This window comes from Pteropus medius, unplaced genomic scaffold (genome assembly GCF_902729225.1).
Source record: "Pteropus medius unplaced genomic scaffold, Ma_sr-lr_union100, whole genome shotgun sequence".
NCBI classification, from domain to species: Eukaryota; Metazoa; Chordata; class Mammalia; order Chiroptera; family Pteropodidae; genus Pteropus; species Pteropus medius.
The window spans coordinates 3,031,805-3,054,749 of NW_024344371.1; the positions used below are offsets into that span (position 1 = coordinate 3,031,805).

At 36.7% G+C, this 22,945-nt stretch overlaps 1 protein-coding gene across 4 annotated transcripts in view; it reads right to left on the reverse strand.

The window, feature by feature from the left end:
• Positions 1–22,945, reverse strand: part of STXBP6 (syntaxin binding protein 6) — a 233,166-nt gene that overhangs the window by 31,698 nt on the left and 178,523 nt on the right. For all 4 annotated transcript variants that reach the window (XM_039870439.1, XM_039870438.1, XM_039870437.1 and 1 more), the window contains exons 3-4: positions 18,465–18,595; positions 17,372–17,537 (exon numbers count right to left, since the gene is read on the reverse strand). In XM_039870439.1, coding sequence (XP_039726373.1) covers positions 17,372–17,537; positions 18,465–18,595 — 297 coding nt within the window. The remainder of the gene's footprint in view (positions 1–17,371; positions 17,538–18,464; positions 18,596–22,945) is intronic.

Below are 22,945 nucleotides of genomic sequence, written 5' to 3' on the forward strand. Positions count from 1 at the left end.
CACTACCCTTCAGAGAGGAAAAGGAAAATGAAGCCAAGTAAATGCTCAGTCCTGGGAATTCCACCTCATAGAAACACGCTTGGCTCGCCAGGCTCTTTGGCTCGCCAGGTTCTCTACCATGTGTTGGGAGCACGCCTAGTCTTTTACCTGTGTTATGTTAATTCATCCTATCCACAGTATTATACGGGAAGAATTATTACCCTATTTTACAAAACGCAAAACCGTAGCATAGGAAGGTTATGAATTGTGCAAGTACACACACACCTAGAAAATGATGAAATCACTTATGTTGATTCTGTTGGGACTACCACTTTGAAACCGCAGTGATCACTCTCTGAACAGCTATTTGCAGGAGGTTCACATTATTGAGGAGCGAACAGGACCACATTCCAGGCTAGCAGGCAGGAGGCACTCTCTTTATGATGTAGGGCTATGTATGTGACAGAGGCCTCACGAAACTTTATTTCCCCAAATGGGAACTGTACCACAGGATTGCGTAGAATTCAGTTTCTTTTTTTCCACCATCAATAGATTGATTCCTGCAAATATGGTTTTCACTACGTGAATCTTTGTTCAGCTCTTCTTTACTTGCTTGTCCAGGCATCCTGCCACTGAGTCCAGCGAATTCCCAGAGTTTTCCTGGCATCTGCTCATTGCTCCAAAAAAGGGATTATTGGCACAAACTTTGGATCATTTCACTCTGCTGACCTGTCTGAGATTATAGCTATGAGAACTCTCTTTTGGGATCTACCTTGACCTTTTCTGTGTTTGTTAGCCCTTCCCCACATATAGGGACTGTAATTAAAGATAACTATGTGTTTCATCAGATAGTTTGCATTCTTACATTTTTCTATTTGGTTTTGGAAAATGATCAAGTGAAGAAGGGGAAATCCTTTTTTTTTCTAGTCTATCATTCTAAAACCAGAAGTATAATAGGTGCAACTATAATTTTTTCCTATCAAAGTCAAATTAATTTGGTAATTCTATCATTTTCAGAACAGACTTTGTCCACTGAACACAAACATATTCCTTGTTAATATGTCTAGAATTTTGGTTCCAGTTTTTTTTTTTTTTTTTTAGAAAAATATCCATCCAAAATAATTTTAAAATATTCATTTGGCAATTCAGTTTGGCAGTGTACTTCATTTTATTTTATTTTACCATATTTGTGATCACTGTTGACTCTTACATCCTACTCCTTTCCTTTGAGTTCACTTTGCTGGGTCTATATCAACAATTACTTCTAGAAATTAATTTATTGACTCCTGGCATCTCTTGTTGTTGATGATAAGCTATCATTTTGGCCTTCTACTGTAGGAAACTTTTATTTTCAGTAGCTTTAAAATTTTTCTCCTTGTCTTTAATGTTTTGCTGCTCCATTTTCTTTTTATCCAGGTATATTTCTGTTTTCCTTTCAAGTGTGGCATTTGGTGTTATTCTCATTCTGAGTCTTCAGTTCTTGATAAGTGTTCAGCCATCATCTTTTGCAATATTGCTTTCCCACTATTCTTATACCATTTTCTTCAAAACTCCTATGAAATGAATGGTAGAGCCTCTCATTCTATCTTCCAACTGTTCCTTTATATCTTTCATGTCTCTGTACCGTATTATACATGAATATCTCATTATCTTGCAATTCATTAATTCTCTCTTTGACCTTGCCCAATCTAGAGTTTATTCTATCAATTGAATGTATTTCAAAGACTATATTTTTTCATTTCCAGAATTCTTTTATTTCCCACTATCTCGTCTTTCCATTTGGTTTTGTTTTTGTCTTATATCATCTGGTTTTTTCTAATTCCTTCCTTTATCTTTTCAGTATCATAAACATACTTATTTTAAAGCTGTTTTTAAATTGCTCTGTTATTTTTATTTCATTTGGAATAAATTCAACTCCCAACTGTTTTTTTTCCTCTCATATATTATAGAATTTTAGTGTGTATATTCTTTTTGAGTGAGATATTTTTATTTCTTTCCTCTCTTCCTTACCACTTTAGCCATTTCTCCCTATGTACAGTTTTATTGTTTCCTGTTCTTGGTCCCTGAGGCAACCAGGACTTCAAGCGATGATCTGAGGCTCCTGTCCTAGGTGCCATTCTGAATATTACAGAACCAGTCCTAAACTAGTGGGCAGCTGGTTCCAGGTCTTGGGTGGAAGATTATGTCTGCTTTTTCTTGCTTTTCCAGGAATGCAGATTCTTATAAGCCATTGCTCCAGGGAGCAGTTGGTCACAGCTTGTGTGCAGATTCCTTGCTTGAGCAGAGAAGCTTTGGATCTAGGCAGTGAATGTGACTCTGGTCTCCTGCTCTGAATGGGGTACTTTTAGTCACTGTTACAATATAGAATTCAGACTACCTTTTATCAGACCTGTAACCCAGGCAGGTAAGCAGCTTCATTCCTACTAACTGCCTTGTGATTCTGTTGTGTTTCTGGTGTATATATATATTTATCTTTTTTTCTGAAGGTGGTTATTTCTTTTTAATTTATTCTATTTAAATGTGGTGGTGCTGAAGTCTCAAAATGTAAATTTACAATGTCAAATTGCTCCAATATTCAATTTTCAAAACATTCATTTTTTATCAACACGATAATCCAAAAATTCTACAATGTTCAGCAATCATAATACTGATTTTTCTCTTTGTTTTCACCAGCAAACAAAGAAAAAGGTGATTATGTCTTATTGACAGATTATCTTATATAAGCCTGGGTAATTGAAAGTAAATGGCCCCAAATGACAAATTCCAATTTACTTTTTTATAATATGAAAACAAAGGGTTAAAAAGCAGCCGCAGTTCAGTGGTCCTGTCTATTATTATCTGTATTAGAATTTAAAAGTTCTGCAGTTCTTTTTTTTTTTTTTTACCTAATCTTAATCAGAGAGAAATCCAGGTATTTGTGTATACATTTACTCAGTTTTCAAGGGATAAAACTGAAAAGTATAATAGATTCGACAGAGGGGAGTCATAATTTTAGAATTATTTTTTAAATCATCACTGAAGAAAGCTTTATCGCATTCTTCCAAGTCTATTATTTCTCAAAAGAAGATTTATACGTATTCTGTTTTTGAAGGCTGCCTTACCTGGGACTCCATCTTATTTACCCATGCATGTTGCTGGCTTGTAAATGTTATTATGCACAAGAGTTGAATATAAATGTACCACACTCTATATAACATATGAATTCCTGAAAATGTATGCATATCTTATATTTCAAAGAATCAAATTGCATTTTCCTTTTGAAGTATAATATAATTTCAAAAATACGTTCCTAGAAGAAAAGAAAACATGACCTGAAACACCGTAAGAAAAAGCAGCATTAGGAGAGGGAACAGTCCATCATTATCTGAAAAATAACTTGAGTCACAAAGCAATGAGTGCTATAATTCAAATGTCGTACTAAAAATACAACATCGCCCAATGTCAAGAACTATACTAATGGCCAGTGAAATGAGGATAGAATCTAATTTTGTTGGAGTGTCACTTGGAACTTTTAGACTAAAACATACATCAAAGATAGCTGCTTTGAAGACCTTTTCTGCTTTTCTCTCTCTAATGAAAAAGGTAGAAAGGACAGATTTTAGAGAGACCAAGGTTCAAATCTTGACTTCTCTTGTTACCTATGTGACCCTGGGCAAGTTAAGTCACCCATCTGAGACCCAGTTTCTTCACTTGTAAAACAGGGATAACAATAATTACTTTCTAGGCATAACGTGAACTGAAATTGCCTGGCATATAGTAGGAACTCAAATGGTGACTTTGAGTTCAAAGTCTAGATTTGTACATTCAAACTCTAGATTTGTACATTCAAAGTCTTTGTAGTGTGTATCATACCATACCAGGAATACAAGGTTTAAGAAAAGAGAATATGGATAAAGAGAACTGGTGATTTGCAGATGGGAGGGGGATTGTGGGGCTCGGTGAAAAAGGTGAAGGGATTAAGAAGTACAAATTAGCAGTTACAAAATAATGACACGGATGTAGCATAGCATAGGGAATATAGTCGATAATATTGTAATAATTATGTATGGTGTCATTTGGGTACTAGACTAACAGGGGGATTACTTTGTAAATTATATAAATGTCTAACCACTATGCTGTACACATGAAACTAACATAATATTGAATGTCAACTCTAATTGAAAATAAAACTTCTAAGAGGAGCTGACTATACTTGTGGGAAGCTGTACCCTCCACCAAAAGAAATGTACCATAGGGAAGGAAGTACACATGTTAAGAAATATAGAAAACTGTTGAGTTAACATGGTAACTGTATTTCAGGTACTCATGTTGAATGACCTCTAAATGTATATTGAGTTAAAGAGATAAATCCAACCAGCTAATGTGAACTTGGCTGTGATGAGAAGGTGTTAAATAAACTTGACCTCGATACTTTATATTAAAGCTGAAAAGGGAATTGTCAATTTCTTAAGAGGAAAACCACCGTGTTATTTACAAGTAGGGCATTACGATCATTTTCTGAGGTAAATATCAAGGAAAAGCATGATTTTTAACAAAATCGAATGTCCTACAATACTATCAACATCAAAGCTTTAAATATTAAGTACTCGAAGACTTTCTAGGAACTTGTAAAACAACTTATATGATTGTTAAGGGAAAAAAGTCCCTGTAGTGTAGAGAAAGGGCTAAGGTATGAACATCCCAGCTGGTAAAGTGAGGAACTTCTTGATAATGTTGCACATGGCAAGCCTTTTCAGCCATTTATTTACTAGATCTTCATAAAAAGTTTACATATTTCTAAATTTAAATGTCTCAAATGATAATAGATTAGCACAAGTAATATAGTAAACAGGAAATATTTAAAAGTATAGCTTATGAAAATAAAAAAATTAAATTTGGGACAATATTACTATTGTGTGTACTATAGCTTCTGGAATTATTCAGAAAAGTGGTACAGTAGGCATAATAATGGCTTCTCAAAGATGTCCATGTTCTAATTCCTGGAACCTGTGAATATGTTACCTAACGTGGTAAAAGGACTATGCAGATATGATTAAGGATTTTCAGATGGGAAGATTATCCCAGGTCATCTGGTGGACCCAATATAATATAGGTCCTTGTAAAAGGAGACAGGGCTGTAATAGCCAGAGAAAAGATATTTGAAGGCGCTATGCTGGGGACTTTGAAGGTGGAAGAAAAGGCCACAAGCCACGAAATAAAAGCAGCCTCTACAAAGTGGAAAAGGCAAGAAAATAAATTCTTTCCGAGAGCCTCCAAAGGGTACACAGCCCCGTGATCCATCTAGATTTCTGACTTCCAGAACTATAAGCTAATAAATTTGTGTTGTTTTAGCCACTAAGTTTGTGGTAATTTGCTACATCAGTCGGAAACTAATGTAAGTGACCAAGATGGTAAACTCAACTGTGGCTAGAAAGAGTGAAATATACATTAACTCTAAGACATATATTTACTTTTACATAATGTAAAAAATTATAACATATTCTTTAAAAATTATAATTTACTCAATCTTATTCAGGTTTAAAAGCCAAAAGTTTAAAGAAAATACACAAGGATAACATATTGACACCATAGAAACTTTCTTACAAGTATAAAAGTGTTTTCTCTCCCTGTACGTGGTATCTAAAAAAACCTAATATTCTTGAAAAACAACCACAAGACAAGCTTTTGGCTTTTATCACAGATATGTGAATCTACTCTGACCTTGTAAAAAATATATTTTTTTTCTGTAAATCTCAACCTCTTATAATGGAAACTGGGAAGATCAATAAAATCAACCAACTGTGAAAATAAAGTCCATAGGATAGAGTGAAAAACTGATAGAGGGAATGATATATAATAGTATAAATAATTACAAGGAGATTAGATCTTGTACAATATTTATATGTGAATCATGGAATGCCCCTGACTTTTGCCCCTCATATTCTGTCCTGTTTAATTCTCATTGATATAAGGGCATAAAGCTAATCCTGACCAGAATATTCTCAATCAGGTTCAATGGAAGAAATATTGATTCCACTTGAAAGTTCTTTTCTGCAGGGCATAGTATTATGGGTAATTATGACAATTATCTTTAGATTTTCTCAAAGATTAAATAATTAATAAATAATCTGCTTAGGCATCTAAACTGAAAAATAGCCTGCGTCTTACTATTATATTGTCTTTTTGGCATTGTACTATTAAGTTAAATAAAAGCAAAACAAATATTTGCTTTTCCAGGAATTGTATCCACTGAGTTTGAAAAGCATGTGTACATGCACTCACACACACACACACACACACACACACAAACACACGCCAACTCACAGTTTAACCACTCAAAAGAGGGGCATACTAAATAAGTCCCTAAGCCAGTGAAAACTTGTCTCCATTCTTTTTCTTAAAACATATGTTTTTGCCCAAATATAACGACATACTTATTTTCTTGCTTTCCTGCCACTCATATATTACAATTAAAATGTTATGCCTAACGTGCTCTCAAAATTAGAAAATACTGAAACAGATATTCTTTCTCTTTTAATAGGTATGAACCATTGAATGGTTCACCTATAGCAGCATTACATTTGGATGCTATACTCATATAGACCTAGAACAAAAATCAAACCAAATCAAACCAAACAATCTATCAACCAACCAAAAGCCAAGCCAGGGTTACTTTTAAATGCTTGTTTACTTGACAGTGAGAGGGGGCTCACAGATGGGCAGTGCCAGAGCTTAGAGACAAGCCATAGGTTTGTAAGGGGATCCCTTATAGACCAGTCACCTCCCTTATTAAGGTAACCCTTCGGCTGGTCAGACAGGAGTCCAGATTTTTAAGGTGGCAGCTTCCCGTTAGACTTCTTTATTCTTCTTCTAGTTCTTGTGACCCCAGAGCTTTTAACTCTTCCTCCACAAATGGGAACTGTTGTTCTGCTTGGTGCCCCCAAGAGTCTATGGCTCTTTTTATTCTTCTTGACAGTAAACTAACTCCTCAAAACCAAGGCAAAGATATTCAGGCTCAGGACTGAGTTTTCCACCATGCAAAACAAACCAGGAAACTCATGTTCAGTTACAACAGTGCTGTAGTGGATTTCCTATACTATTGCTAATTATAATTTGTACTTTTACAGCATTATTCTATGTAGAATAGCCACAGTAAGACAGAAGTCCTCTAAGTTCTTCTAATAGCCCTTCTTAGCAGTCCGTTTCATATTTTTCTGTTTGTACATTTGAAGGGCTAACCTAACATTATGCCTTTGAGAGCTCCATCTCAAATTATCTTAAAGTCCTAATAATCTTTTGGCCATCATAAAGTTTATTTGTCTATACAAAAATAAACTTATTTTGTTTTCCATATTTGTTAAGGTGGCTAGAAACTGGGAGGGTATATGCCCTTGAAAGTTGCCAGATTAAATACAGGACACAGTAAATTATTTTGCTTTTTGAATAAATAATGGATAGTTTTTTTAGTATAAGTAGATCCTACGTTCCATATATTGCATGGAACCTACTTATACTAACAAATTATCCATTGTTTATCTGAAATGCAAATTTTACCAAGTGTCTATTTTTGTTTCCCAAATCTGTCAACCATCATGCTCTTGCTTCTCACAGGACACCTAAGGAACCCAATCCTGGGAAGGAATATTGCAAGTAGAAGAATGAGGAAAGTGTGGTCTTGTAAATATGAAGTCTCCAACTTCAGATTTACATCAATGTCCAAATTTTGATAACCAATGCTAATCTAGTGATTTAGTCTTACTTTAACGATCCGAAACAAGGCTGAAATTTTTACAAGCTTAGGAAATAATGCAAAAAAAATTAGCCATGTTATTTATCCTTCCACTAAAGGTTTTAGAAATCTCATATCCTTGTGTAGTTTCTCAGCTACTATGCACAAATTCTTTACTTCTAGTTCAGGTAAGGAAAAGAACTATGGCTTTCTACCCTGAAGATTATATTCTGATCCAAAATGTATGTGCTCTGAGTGGTTTCCCCAGAAGTGGGGGTGAATTTGACAAATCACTAAATAACCAGTTTTAGAACCAGTTACTGTTCTTGAGAATTTAAGCTTCTTTCCACTAAAAATCCATGTAATTTTTAGTTCTTGATTTTTTTTTTTACATTACAGCAGAGCAACAACCTTTAAATGACAGCTCATAATTTTTATTGTTTTTATTGGTCTATGAAAACTAAAAAAATAATGACAATGTAGTAAGATTTTTATAAAGGCTAAGTGTTTTCAATTTAAGAAACAGCTCTTTATTCTCAGAGATTATGTTCTTTTAATCTTTATTGTAAAACTTCTTTTTCTGAAATTATGGTAATACTGATTAGGAAGATTTTTTTAATGCCCCTACATAGAAAATTGTTTGGCAAACTTATTGCCTCCCAAATTTTGTTAAAATTGTACTTGTCTGTAAATCTGAAAGTATGGACATCGTGCAGCATGCCTTCAATGTCTGTTTCAGAAATACCACTTCATGTCTAGCAATATTAAACAATTTTACTTCTGATCCCTATATCTCCATTTTGGCTGTGGAAAGAGAATTGGACTCAAAGAAATATTCTTGGCTGGAAATATGTTGGTGGAATTTTTCTATTATAAAGTTCAGAAAACATGTTTTAGGTTTTTTCTTTCCTATGAGAAGATCTGAATTATATGCTTGATCTCTAGCACAGTGTCACTTGACAGAATTTTAACATCGTTGTTTTGGTAAGTCAGCAGTAACATATGCACTCTATAAACGCCAAACATAAAATGCAACACATTCAGCATTCTATAAACCAAAGCAAATAATTCAGCATTCCAGACACTGGAAATGTCTATAACATAGCTCAGCTCATTCCCACCTGGAACAAAGAAATTACTATTTCTTTGCAATTTTTACGGCGAACATGGATTAGGAAAGCTCAAGAATATTTTCTTGCTTTTTTCACAAAAAGGGCTTTTGGCAAACATCCTGGAAGAAATCATGTAATATATATACACATATTACAATTTTCACATTTTAAAAAGTAGAATATTTAGACATGTACTAGTACTTTGCAAAAAATCTCATCTGATTGAATATTTTAAAATTCATTTTAATCCCCAAATGTACCTCCAAAGTATATATTACTATCCACAATATAGAAAAGCATAGAGACGCTGAGTGTAAGTTAAGCAGTTCAGACAAAGTTACAGAGCTAACGAGTGATGCCATCAAAGGCAGGGGCAAGTGAATCAGCCTGTGCTCTTGTCACTATATCAAGTGGTGCAGTTATATCTTCTAGTTGATTCTGAAAGTAGGAATGACTCTCATCTATTGCAGGTTATTTAACTATGGCACAGACAAAATATGTCCACGATCCTTGTTAAGCTAATCAATAATACTTGGAAGTACCCTTATGTAGCCTTGGTTTGGTTCAAGATTTTGATGGAGATATACAGTTTAAAAGCATTTAATGCACAAAGTCACTCACTTCTGGCTCAGGATGACAAACTGTAACCCACCAGCTGTTTCACAGCATGCATTTCAATGCAACTTACAGCCAATGAGCAATAAAAAAGAGAAAAACCACATCTGTGACCCAATTTTTCTTTAGTTACTAGTCATTTATATCAGGAGCAGAATTGGATGGAACCTAAGAAAGTAGTCCTTGGTCACTTCAATTTTCTCACTTAAAATAAAAGCATCTGTTTTTGAGTCCCATCATGGGAACAAGATGACTAAGAAAATATGAAAATAAGAAAATATGAGAAAGCACATAAACTGCCCAACATAATGACTGGTAATGCCCTAAATTGAAACAAAAAATACACAAAAGATACAGATCAGAAACATCTTGTGGCTTCTGCTACAATGTCCTTTTCCTAATAGCGCTTGGCCACTGTCAGACGGTTCCGTCAGTATTTCACATAGCACCGTCAACATCAAACTTGTTTGATGCAGTAGTTAGACCAGTAGAATCCCCCAAACCAAACCAAACCAAAAAAATCCCCCAAACTGGGATTTCCAGCTGTATGATTTAAATATTCGTACTGTTATTTTTATTGATGCATTTTTTTGTTTCTATTCTTAATTCCTTACTCTATCCAAAAAGTTTCTATAAGGCAAGTCTTTAATAAAATATCATGCTGTCTAGGAAAAGACGGTGTTGGTCACAATGAAGAGGATGAAGTAACTTAAGAGTGGATGATAAGTCTGTGTGTGTTCACGATTAATACAAATTTTTAATTTGATCCTTATAGGTACTTTATTAAATTGGTGTTATCTCTTCTTTGGCTTCACTGACTCAATATCAGGAAGAGAAGACATGTGCTTATTAAGGGAACTTGGAAGTCATGGTCTTCCCTGAATGGATGGGGAATAAGGGACAGACCTTGACTGAAGCACTAGCTCTATCCCTTATTAGCTATGGGATCTTGGGCAAGTTCCTCATGAATCATTTTTCTTGTTTGTGCCACAGTGGAAGACAATTGATGTTTGTTGTGTAGTTATTTCTTCACGGATAACAAAAAAGTCACTAGAAGAACTACGACATGGCCTCCTCTTGTTTTAATGAACTGTAAGAAATACTTCAGAGCTCTCTCACAAAAGTGAATCAGCTAAGCAGCCTGGCCTCCTCCTCTGCTCTGCTCTATACGAGAAGCAGCAGTATGGTGGTTTTAATACAACTTAACTGTCTATGTGAATTATAATCTCTATATGTGTGTGGTGCACATCTCCAAATATATTATCAAGTATATTAAAGTTTGAGTAGCAGGTGAAAAGTTACACATAAATTTATTCCTGAGAAATAAGCAATTCATTGTAATGTGCTCCTTTTTGAAGCATGCATAGGAATGTGAGATTCACATTCCACAAAGCTATTATTGATGGAAAACGTTAAAACAGAATGAAAAAATATAAAAATTATAGCAAATGTTATAGATTCTCTTCAAGTACAGTCATATGTCACTTAATGGTGGGGATATGTTCTGAGAAATGCAATATTAGGTGATTTCATCATTGTGCAAACGTCATAAAGTGCACTTACCCAAATCAAGATGGTGTAGCCTACTACATGCCTAGGCTACATGGTATAAAACCTATTGTTCCTAGGCTACAAACTTGTATAGCAGGTCACTGTACAAAAAACTGTAGACAACTGTAATACAGTGGTAAATATTTGTGTATCTACTCACATCCAAATATAGTGAAAATATAATAAAAAAGATAAAAAATGGCACACCTGTATAGGACACTTACTGTGAATTGAACTTGCAGGGCTGGAGGTTGCTCTAGGTGAGTCAGTGAGGGAGTAGTGAGTGAATGTGAAGGCCAAGGACACTATCGTCTACTCCTGTAGACTTTTTAAACACTGTACACTTAGGCTACACTAAATTTACAAAACACAAGAATAAATCAAGCACATGAGAAAATGATGCATTCAAGAGATGTAAACATGAAGTGTATTATGAGGCTGCCGGCCTAACGTGGATACTGTTTTACAATAAACTTTTTTTTTGTAAGTAGAAAGAGTACTCTAAAATAACAATTAAAAGCATAGTATAGAGTAAATATATAAACCAATAACATAGTCCTTTAATATCCATCAAGTATTATGTAGTATACATAATTGTATGTGCCATATTTTGATAGGGCTATCAGTGCCGTAGGTTTGTTCACACCAGCATCACCACAAACACCTAGGTAATGCGTTCCACTATGACATTAGGACGGCTATGATGTCACTAGGAGATAAGAGTTTTCGGCTACGTTATAATATTATAGGGCCACCATTGTACACATGGTTTGTCATTGACTGAAACATTGTGCAATGCATGACTTTATTACATTAATATATTGGGAGTAAGAACCATATCGATCCAATCACCTTTTTTTTTTTTTTTTTTTAAATAAGAACTCTGTGCACATGTATATTTTCTTATAATTTATTCGTTATCTCACCTTACATATGCCCATGCCCAGGGCACACGTAAGGTAAAATATTTGCGTGCCTTGCCAGGGATGACCCTAAATTGTTTATAAGAAAAGTGCAATACAAAATCACACGTCAAATGCTGAGATTCTATTCCAACCTGGGGGAATCCAGAGTAAAGCCATTAGGCTTTTCTTTAGCATACCAGTGAGAAGGCCAGACTTCCATGAAGGAGACATCAGAGACATCTGTGTACCTGAAATTCTAATAGAGCTCAGAAATCTGGGCTTTATCCAATCATCTGAAGGGCTGTACCTAGATGGGCAATGCTTAAATACGTGTGATGATGTTGAAAATATATGGTACTTCAAAATACCCTGTTTCATGGAAAAACAATATGCCATATTCCAAATTCTGAATATAGCTAACGTTAAATAAAATTGTGTGGATTAACAGTTGCAATGAGAGAGAGCTCATTTTGCGCTGCCCTTGTCGATCTGGCAACTGCTAACATTCCTCTAAAATGCAGCTCAGTGATCGCCTTGGCGTTATCGCATTGTTTTATATATGTTTACATCTGATGCCCCCCAGCCCCTGCCAAAAGCAAGTAAGGTCAGCAAAGGTGCCTACTTTGTTGTTGGATGTCCACAGGCAGATGGTGCTGAGTAGACGCTTGTGGAATCATGAGGAAATATGTATAGTGGGCCTCAGACAATATAGGTGGGGCTCACTGAAGAATGACCCACAAAAAACAAGTGAAAGAGTAAGAGTAACTGAAGAGTGAGCCAAGGGTGTTTGGGCTTAAAATTCAAGAGAAATGCTAGGACATGCTTTAGTTTGTACAGACCCTCACTTTGAAGAATAAATCACTTTCCCCCCCGCAAATAATTTATAACACTTATTGAAAAAGAAAACAGATTCGCAAAGAATCTACTTTGTGGCTCTGACACAGAAGTTGCAGATACCACTAAAGATTTCCCTTGTTCACAGTATTAGGTTAAAACAAATAGACCAATGGTAGTTGCTACAAAAGTTCAGTGTAAATAAACCAGCAATGGGAAGCCATGTGGGGTTTCCTCACATTTTACTAAGAAGAACGAAGAAAGCAAAAGGACAAAGTCCCCCTCGGAACCTTGACTTAAGGTGACATGCCCATTATCTAAACTGACGCTACTATTTGGGGAAAACCGTGTTTTTTTTTTTTTTTAAATGAATTAGTTGAAAGCAAGTCTTTCTTCTGGAGTCTAAAGTTCTACATGTGTGATTAACTCCTTCAAGGCACCTTTGAAGTATAATTGTGTTATCACACATATAATAGTATAAAATTATCTCTGCTTATGACAAACAGGATAAAGCTACCATCTCTGAAGTACAACCTATATGAACCTAAGACTTCACTTTTTGAGTCCTTGTCATTCATAATGCTATGTCACATTTCAGCAGTCAGACTGGCTCCATGCCTCTACCTTCAATCTTCGTACGTTGCTTGGTAACTTAGGGACTCAGCAACTAAATAAATGGCTTTGCATTTTGGAAGGTGACAAAACTTTAACGAACTAAAAGAGAGGTAGAGTGGAGGTTAGAAATGATCAACGCTTGAGAAATTTGTCCTAGCGTACCAGTCCTCCAATCTTCCAGAGAAGAGAAGATGCTGACAGGCATAAGAAGAAACCACTGCTTCCCCCTCATACTTGCTGAGAGCACCCTGTCCTCTCCCAGTTTATGAGGGCTTTCACTTAGCCCTGTAGACTTTACATGTGTTTCCTATAGCCAGCATCAGAAGATCAAATCTTCCTAGTCTGTCCTCTGGAGATGAGGAAAAAATGTTCAGACGAGAGAATTTCAAACACATCAAAGAATTCATATCTGTGTCAGTGACTCTCCCCAAGGAAAAAAAGAAAAACCTGTCATATGGCATATGAACAGTCAATACATACAAGAGAAGAACTGCACGGAATTGTTGATACTTAACTGATATTCCTACTTGAACTGGTATTAAAGAAAGTGTAGTTAAATGGGAGTCAGGCAGACCTGCTCCCAATCCTCTGATCTTGGTAAAATCTTTCAAAATCAGTTTTCCTAGTGACTGGGTTGGGCCAGATGCAGAGTACCCTAGAGGCCTGGTGAGTAACCAGGGTTCCATCATTTTTCCCATTCATTGAAACAGCCTCACTTTCATTTCTTTAATATAATAAAGTTCTGATAAACAAAAACAAACAAACAAACAAGCAAAAAGCGAGTTGATTTTAAAGTTCCTGGTGACTCCATCATTCTCCGGACAAAAAAAATTCTTAAGAGTTATCTTAATTATATACTTGATAAAACTAGGAAAGAAGTTAAAACTACCCATAATCTCTGACTCTCTGATATCACCTCTCTTTGTAAATGCTTATGGAATGTGCTGGCTAAAGTATTTCCAAAAATTCCTGCAAAATCCCAGGGGGCACCATTCATACCAAAGATGTCAACAGTGTTCCCTAGGGTGTAATACTCAGTGGCCCTGAGGAAGGTGCTTTTAGAGCATAGTGAGCCAGTGTTTGAATCTCATCTCTGCCACTTACTAGCTATATGACCCTTGGCAAGCTATTTAATAATCTCTCTGATCCTATTTCCTTCTCTATAAAATGGAGATAATAAATTGTATTTCCAAAGGCTGCTATAAAAGCTAAATGAGATAACATGTAAAGAACCTGGTATAAGGTGGCACACCAACACCAATATTAGTTCCCTAAAATCACAAAAACTATCACATTTCACAGTACAGAAAATAATTGTATCTAGGACTTGTGGCCCATACAGTAAGAAGAGACCGTGAAATTGGAAACAGATCTCATCTGAAGATAAGAAAATGAAGATCAGAAGATGAGGTAGGTGTCCCCAAAATTAAAAAGGTCAGAATGCAGTGACCTGAAAACTACATAATTTTTAAGTCTCAGAATTATGATAACTGGCATAAAGGAAGACTAATCAGCATGCTAATTAATTAGAGTGTGTTGGTACAACCGTTATCAAAGATAAGTGACTGTTTAAATAAGACGGACTGCACTCATTAAGGACATATGTGCTGCCAACAAATCACAATGTGTTAATTTGAACTTTTTTGCCTTCCTTAGGAATCCAGGACCAGTCAATATTTAACTGCACCAAAGCTTTCATTTGATTCTTAAATTAAAAAGTAACCTACACAATAAAGCTATGCCTTATGAATTTTAGATTCTGAAAATGATAGAATTAAAAGGGATTTTAGATAACCTCCTCCTGTTACACTTGGGAAAACTGAGATCTAAAATGGATGACAGACACACCTACCATCACAAAAGAAAGAGTCAATTCTGACACTTCATTTATTCTTTTTCTTACCACAGGAAGTCAATCTTTAGCTTTATGTGACACACACAGCAACAATTTAATATTAGATATATGGATTCCTGTCTCAACTCTGTATAATTTGGGGTTTGTAGGGCACTGGAAGACATGTGAAGACTGGGCCAATAGCTGAGAGAAGCAGCCAAGTGGGACCGTGTAGGGAGGTCTGAGGATATTCAAAAAGGTAAATGAAGAGCATACTGAAAGGCTGTTATGGATCTGCCAGTCTGAGATCTGGGATTTGTGTTGTGGCGAATAGATGTGGCTGTGGAGAAGCGACATCTGGAACTATTCTCCATATCCAGATGTACCACAGTGACTAGCGCATACTTGGTACTTAGTATTCATTTGTTGTATGATTACATGATAAAACAAGAGTGAGTAAAAGAATGAAAGGACCTGTTCTGAGAGAAGAAATGAAAGCTCAGGGGCAACACAGAAGAGCAACTGCCTAGTGCCGTCCCTTAGGGGAGGAGGAAAAGAAGAGTCACCAAAGCTCTCCTGAACCTTGGCAGGAGGGAATGGCTTGTTTCCTTTGCAAGGGTAATGGAGAGAGTCTGTGGTCCCCTTGCTTCCAGCTCATGTTCCCATTCTGAGGAAATGTGATAGTTCCTATGGCACTGTTTCTGTTTCTGGCCCCTCTGCACTTGAGATGGAACGTGGGGGAAGTGAAGCACTTGAGAGGAGTCTGGCTCCAAGGGCAATGGAAAGTTCAAATCCATAACGTCATGTTATTTTTAGTGGAGACTCTGCGCTTAAGCGCTAGCCAAGCAAGCTACAGACCATACTGACACCGATGGGAAAAATGTTTCACTTTCCATTTTCATGCAGCCTTCTGTGGTCCTGAGCCTGGTGTGCTTCAACCTTTTGTCAAGTCTGTCAAACTTAAAGTGGACTTTGAAAGCAGGATTTATTTGAAGAGCAATGATGGCAGAGACATGATCAAAAGCTATATCTCATTATATTTTCTAAATAGTAAGGGGGTAGTGTTTGATAGTTTCTTTCCTTTTCACATCTCTGTCTAATGTTTCTCACTTTTATACTATAGGATGAGGTCACCTGGAAGAAAAAATGCACCATTCATCACCTCTTATATTCATCACTTTATTTTTCTAGGACTAAATAGAGAATCTATAAGATGACTCTACATCAATGCCTGAGAAAGACCTTTCGAGGTTCTTATGATATAAGCAACTTCCTGTTTAAGAGGAACACTAACATGGCAGTGTATAATAAGTGTTGGACAGTGTCTTCTCCAAACAACATCTAAAAGACTAGTGACAAAATGACAATGAGTACATCAGTTGCTAGAACAGAATAAGGGCATTCAGCCCCAAGTCCAAATGAAAGATATATACAGCTCGAAGAGAATATGTAATATTTCTAATGTGACCCTCATTTGACATTTGATTAAGAGAAAGTTGATATATTTTAAAAAATTTCTTTCAAAACCAGATCAGATCAGTGAAAAGACCAATGATAGAAACACTCTTCTTCAACTCACAGAATGATTGGCGAGGCTTTTATATTTTCAGCACATTTTTCAATTCCCTAAAAAGAAATGTCGCCTACCTAAAAAAAAAATGTGTTAAGCGCCTTCTTAAATGTTTGTCATTATCTTGCCAATGCTGGTACTCACTCCAGCCTAGGCTGGCTTTTAGCACTCATCCTAACTCAGCTCTGTATGCCATTGAAGGAATAATTGTAAGACTAATTGCTATTTGAAAGAAGGGGGGTTACATCTCTAAGAATTTTTATATTAACATTTGTAGACTATCTTGAGAAATAAAAGGAAAGAGCAACCCAGAAAACAGCATTCTGCAACGAAATTATAAAAATGGTAGTAAAGAAACCAAACTGAAAGGTTTTCTAATAAAGGAACTGGTTTGTTCTCATAGTACAAATAATCTTAGCTAAGTGACTAGTCTTCTAAAAAGATCAGTTTTTGGATGAGAGTGAAAACACACCACTGTGTCTAGATTTAGCATACAGTGAACTCCCTTGAATGGTTCTTATGCTGTCTAGCTCTGAGTATTTAGAATTTTTTTTTTTTTTTTTTGGTCGTTCTTTTGCAGAACACCTAACTTTTTATGTAAAAGTGGGTCTAAGGAAACAGGATGAAGTTATACAAATGCCCACTCACCTCCCATGATTTTGGATTGGCAGTTAATAAACTCTGGCTTCCTGTCTGTGAGGTACCTCTGACAGGTGTGGTGGAGGATCTGGAAGAAGGTGCATTTTTCTGAGGCTGTGCTGGCTACCCACTGGTCAGAAGCATTTTCAAACACCAAATCAAACTCTGCAGAATCCTGGAAAAGACAGTGAAATAACTACTGATTTCAATGTATAAAAACTGCTGCTTCTACCTATGCCCAACAAAAGACTCATAAAGGCTAAAACACCTTTCAAAACTTTGGTCCTAATCATAAGGCTCATCTTTATTAGCACTCAGGTACATGGAGAGTCCACCTTTCTCTGTTTATCAAGCAAAGCCTAAATCTTACAGTAGTTGAAGATGTCTCAAGGAAGCTAGTCTCACAGAAGTCTCTATAGCCGATCACACTTTGACTTGTGTCAGAATCCAGACTGCATACTGCTTTCCCAGTTACTTGGAACATAATTCCTTCAGGTTCTCAGCACTGAACTGTATTAATCGTGCCCCAACCTTTGGTAAGAAAAGATTCCCCCTCATTATTTTAGCATATAGTTACAATTTACATTTTATTTTTCCTCATTGTTGATGTTTCGTATGGTGAATGTGAGTAAAAGGGAATATACTTTGAATAAATAACTCTGCCATAAAATGTTTCTCATATTAAATCCAATAGAATCCTAATACATAACTTTTAAGGAGCCATTCATTCATTTTTTTGGTAATTAAACTTTATCACTGATGGTATTAGGAAGTAAATGAAGCTTGGATGAACATGGTTTTTCATATTGACAACCATGGACATAATACTTGAACTCTGCTCTTTGCAATTTGCTAACAAAAATATTATTGGAGGTAGCATTTCTTCTATATGTATCCCCTTAAGTTTCCTGCATCAAACATGATGAAAAGATTTATAATCCTCCATAAGAAGGGCACAAAAATCAGAAAGTCTGAGTTACATAACTGAAGTAGAGAAATAGCTTTGTTAAAATGACTCAGACAACCACCACCACCACCAAGGGCAATGAAAGAGTCATGTGTGAAGGGAACGCCTGTGCTCAACACTGGACAAGTCACTCACCCGATTAGGATCGATGCCATTAACTTGGCGAAGCTGCTCAAGCATCCACTGTGATCTCCGCACGAACGACGTGGAGCCTTCAAACTGTTTGACCTTTGTAATGGACGCCTGTGTGGGTTTCTTGTTTGTCACTGCCAAGAAAAAGACCACTCAGATAAGTGGGTGTGCAGGTTGGTTTGTTTCCTCAGTCAGTGGTATTTCCATCTCACACCTACATGCATATGTCAATGAGAGCGAGAGCGAGGAGAAAAAATATATTTATATTTATATACATAGAAATATAGACATCTATCTATTGAAAGAGTGAATATGTGTGCCTTTGGTGAGGGGCGAACTCAAAAGAAAGGGAAGTTATAATCTCCACGTTCAAGCAGTTACAATACAATTCTAATTGTAAGGGCTGCTTCATTTGTTTTCATTTGTTCAAACTGAACGCAATCGAATAACACCAAGCACCTCTAATAGAGGCTACAAGTATACAATGACCAACTGCAGGGTTGATAGGAACCAGGTAGGGGTTATTGGGAAAGGCTGAATTTTAAAGCAAGAGGAAGTTACTGGCTCCCTTAGGGAACTGCAATGCATATTTCTAATTTTATAGTTCAGTGTAAATATTCCAGTTTTCACTAATATGGAGTAATAAATACCTCATTCCAAAAAATAAACAAGGAGTAATAAATACCTCATTCCAAAAAACAAACAAACAAACAAACAGAATTATTGGGCTTTAAAATATAGTCTAGTTTGTATTGTGTTTCTATCTGGTTATGACTGCATCTGGTAAGCCGGGTGCCCCCCCACATGAACCTGTGGAACCAGGACGGTTCTTCCCACCCCAGCTTCAGTCATGCTGAAGAGGGACAGTGTCACATGTCAGACAGAGGTCAGGCAGCAGCCACTAGGAGAGAGTCAACTTGGAAGATTTCTATGACTGCTTACTTCCTAACTCAGAGCCTCAAGTGTAGAGAGGTAATTATTCAGAAGAATTGTAAGGTTTAATGCCAATGATGTTATTAAAGGAACTAGGAAAAGTGAAAAGCACTACTTGTCATAATGAATGCAATCCTAATAAGACTGTGCATCAATGGCACATTCTTTCTTTGTTTCAAATAATCCCACAGAGTCCACATTTTCAAATAACTATGCAGATGCTCAACAGATAGCAAAGGAATCCTTGAGGGATACACAGACAGAAAGCACCTACCCCAGTCGTGGCTGGTGGTAGGAAGACTCGCCTTCACGCATTGCAGAGTTTATTGCATTAATGTGTCTGGGTCATGAAAGTAGGAACAAAAAGGAGAATGAGATGTGGGCATCTTGCTTTTAGGTCTGGTGAAAATCTCTGTGGTTCTAGGACTATTTTTACAACTTCAGTATAATCTTATCTCTCTGCTTTTAACCAGAATTTAGCAAATACAGATCTTTTTAAATTTCAAATCATGCTTAGGTTTATTACCCATTATTTGGCTCAAAGCTCCAGAACATTTCACACCAATTACATTTACTTTCATGGTTAAAAAGTCATCATTTCCACGATCAGAGGAAATTTTATAGTCTTCTATTCACAAATGGCCTCTCTGGCCTAAAACTCCAAGTATAAGCCTGTTAAGTCCCATTAGCAATAACCATTCCCCTAACTAAATTCAGGCAGTATCACCAGTCTGCCCAGGGCTCTGCCCATCCATTTAACTTAATTCATTTATTTTTTGTGTCTACTATGATACAAAAGGGAGCTCTAATATTTTTCTCTGATAGTCATGCATTGCTCTTATGTTTTAATGTTAAAGGAAATAACACACCTGGAATATATGCAGGTCCTAAAATGTGCTTAAAAGATTAAAGGATGCTTTTCAATAACAGGAAAACACGGGTTCCTGTATTAGACACCCATCCCTAAACACACAAAAAGGATTTCCTCCTTTGTTTATGTAAATCACACGACATTTAGGCAACCTAGGAAACATGAACGTTTTCCTTGTAACTTTAATTAAAGTTGTTATGAACTCCTATTTTCACTCCTGGCCCATTTATTTCCAAGCAGTTTACAGCATTATAAAATCTCGAATGTAATGAATGATTGCTGTAATTATTGGCATGTTTAGCATTGACATTTTAGGAAGGCAAGTTCCACTGGAATCTCGTCATTGAAATGAGAAAAGCAGGAACCCCACCCACATGACAAATGTCCCACGGAATTGCTCAACAGCGATAGCATTTCAAAGCAGTCATTTTTAATGATGGCAGTTACAACTCCCTCCATCCTTGCCTTTTCCCCCTATTGGTTTATTCCTTGCCCAGTTCTTGGAATCTGGGTAGTCTTCCTGGGCACTGAGCCCGGTTTGGTTTAATTTTTGTTTATTGTTATTATCTCCACCATCCCAGTTTCTATTTTGAAGCAGGTGCTCGAAAATTATATTATTATATACACATTATATAGAGTTAAATAAAGATTTTCTCCTCCTGAAGTCAAAACACTTACACAAACACACCACTGCCAGACTTTCTGAAGAAGTCATGTTTTAACTCCTTCCTCGTTTTGAGATTTTTTGGGTTCATAGCTGATAAAAAATAAGTGAGTCGAATTCCACATGTCTAGTGAAAAACAGTAATTCATCTTCTTCATCCAAAGGAAAGCTAATTGATAGTATATTTGAAAAATGCAACCTAAAAGACCTGGACCAGTGATATTACAGTGCTGTCTGTCCAATGACCTCCTATAATAGATTTCATATTCATTATTTTGAATAACTTTAAAGGCCAGATAACCAGGGCATTTCTGTCATATTTTCAACATTCACGAGGAAAAGGCAAATATATAGGCATTTAAAGGGGTGTGACTGGCAGGATACTCCAGGCCACCCAGAATCAGCCTGGTCCCTTGGTTCTCCACTCTGACCACACCTTAGAATCACCTGGAAGATTTACAACAAATACGCCAAACTATGAATCAGAATCTCTGGGCGCGTGGCCCTGGAATCCATATTTTTATTCTCCTCAGTTGCTTCTGAGGCACATTGACTGCTGAGACTACTGAATTTGTGTTATTTACTCATTTAACAAATATATGAATAACATTTATTAGGTGGAAGACACAGAAGTAAGAATTGTGGGCAATTCTTTTTTTTTTTTTTGCTTCGAAGTATTTTATTGGAATTCTTTTGATACTACCAAATACTTATTTTAGGACAAAGTGTAGAAGTGAAAGCTAACTGATATCTAGGCAGTTTTTTGCTCCAATAAGTTGACAGCTGCTCACATAGGTGAGCAGAAATGCAGGAAATGCAGGAAGGATATTAAGTCCCTAGGATCTGCCTAACACCAGATAAGAGGGCATCCTTTGACAGCAAAATCTACAGTAGCCAGACAAAAAGACCATGACTTTTCTTGTCATAACCTTAAGTGGCAGAAACCGTTACCTAGGTATCCTAGCCATCTTAACAGCACTTCTCCAAGAGGAGTAACATTAGGCCTTCAGTCACTGGGTTAATGGTGAATCTCTGTGAAGGTGCATGCCCCTGGCTGGGCTTTCAGAGCTCATGTTTTACTCAAGGATAACACACCGGCGGACGTCTTAAAGCCCCTCCTGGCACTGTAGACTCGCCTAGGAGAATCTGGGGCCTGCCCGTGGGCAGCTGTGCAAAGACGGCCAGGATGCCGGGGCCCGTCACCCATCCCCTCATTTAGGAGTTGCACAGCAGCCACCAGAGCACTACAAGACATCCACAGTTAGCACCAAAGTCCCTTTCACAAAAAGTGTAGGCATTTCTAAGATCAAATAAGATGGTTCTGAATCAAGACTTTGGGCGGTAGGAGGATAAGAATGGTGTGAAACAGTATTAAAGTATAATAGGATAAATGACATAAGAGTCATCCGCGGTATTGGGGAGGGTGGGAGCTTCAAGGACCAAGGTAGAGTTGGGGAAAATCAGGCAGGCTTTTTGAAGCAGCCACATTCCAGGTAATATATCATTAGCCTTCATCTAGAATTCTATGATTTCCCCCAAACTGGCTTGGCCATTCAAACTGAAATTTGGAAGACTGAACCATCTTTCAAAAACTCCTCAATGACATTCCAAAGCATTAAGAATAAAGCACGAGCTGCTCACGGTGACTGGCAAAGTCCCGGATGACCTGGTCCTTGAGTACCTCTCCATTCTCATCTTGCTCTCCTCTTCTTTTAGTCCACCAAGCTCCAGCCATTTTTGCTCCTGGGAAATAGCAACCTCTTTCTACTTTTTGCAAATGCTGTTCCCTTCATAGAACTATTATGCCTCCCCCGCACCTCCGCCACTTTTAATAGTCGTCTCTTTTTCACTATTCAGATTTCAGCTTATATGTCAACTCCACGGAAAAACAAACAAACAAACAACAAAAACTTCTGTGATCATTTTATCTAAGTATGTTATTTGTTTCACCAAACTCTGTTAATTTCAAAACAGATTCATTTCAAGCCTGGATAAAATATTCATTTGCTTCTCTGA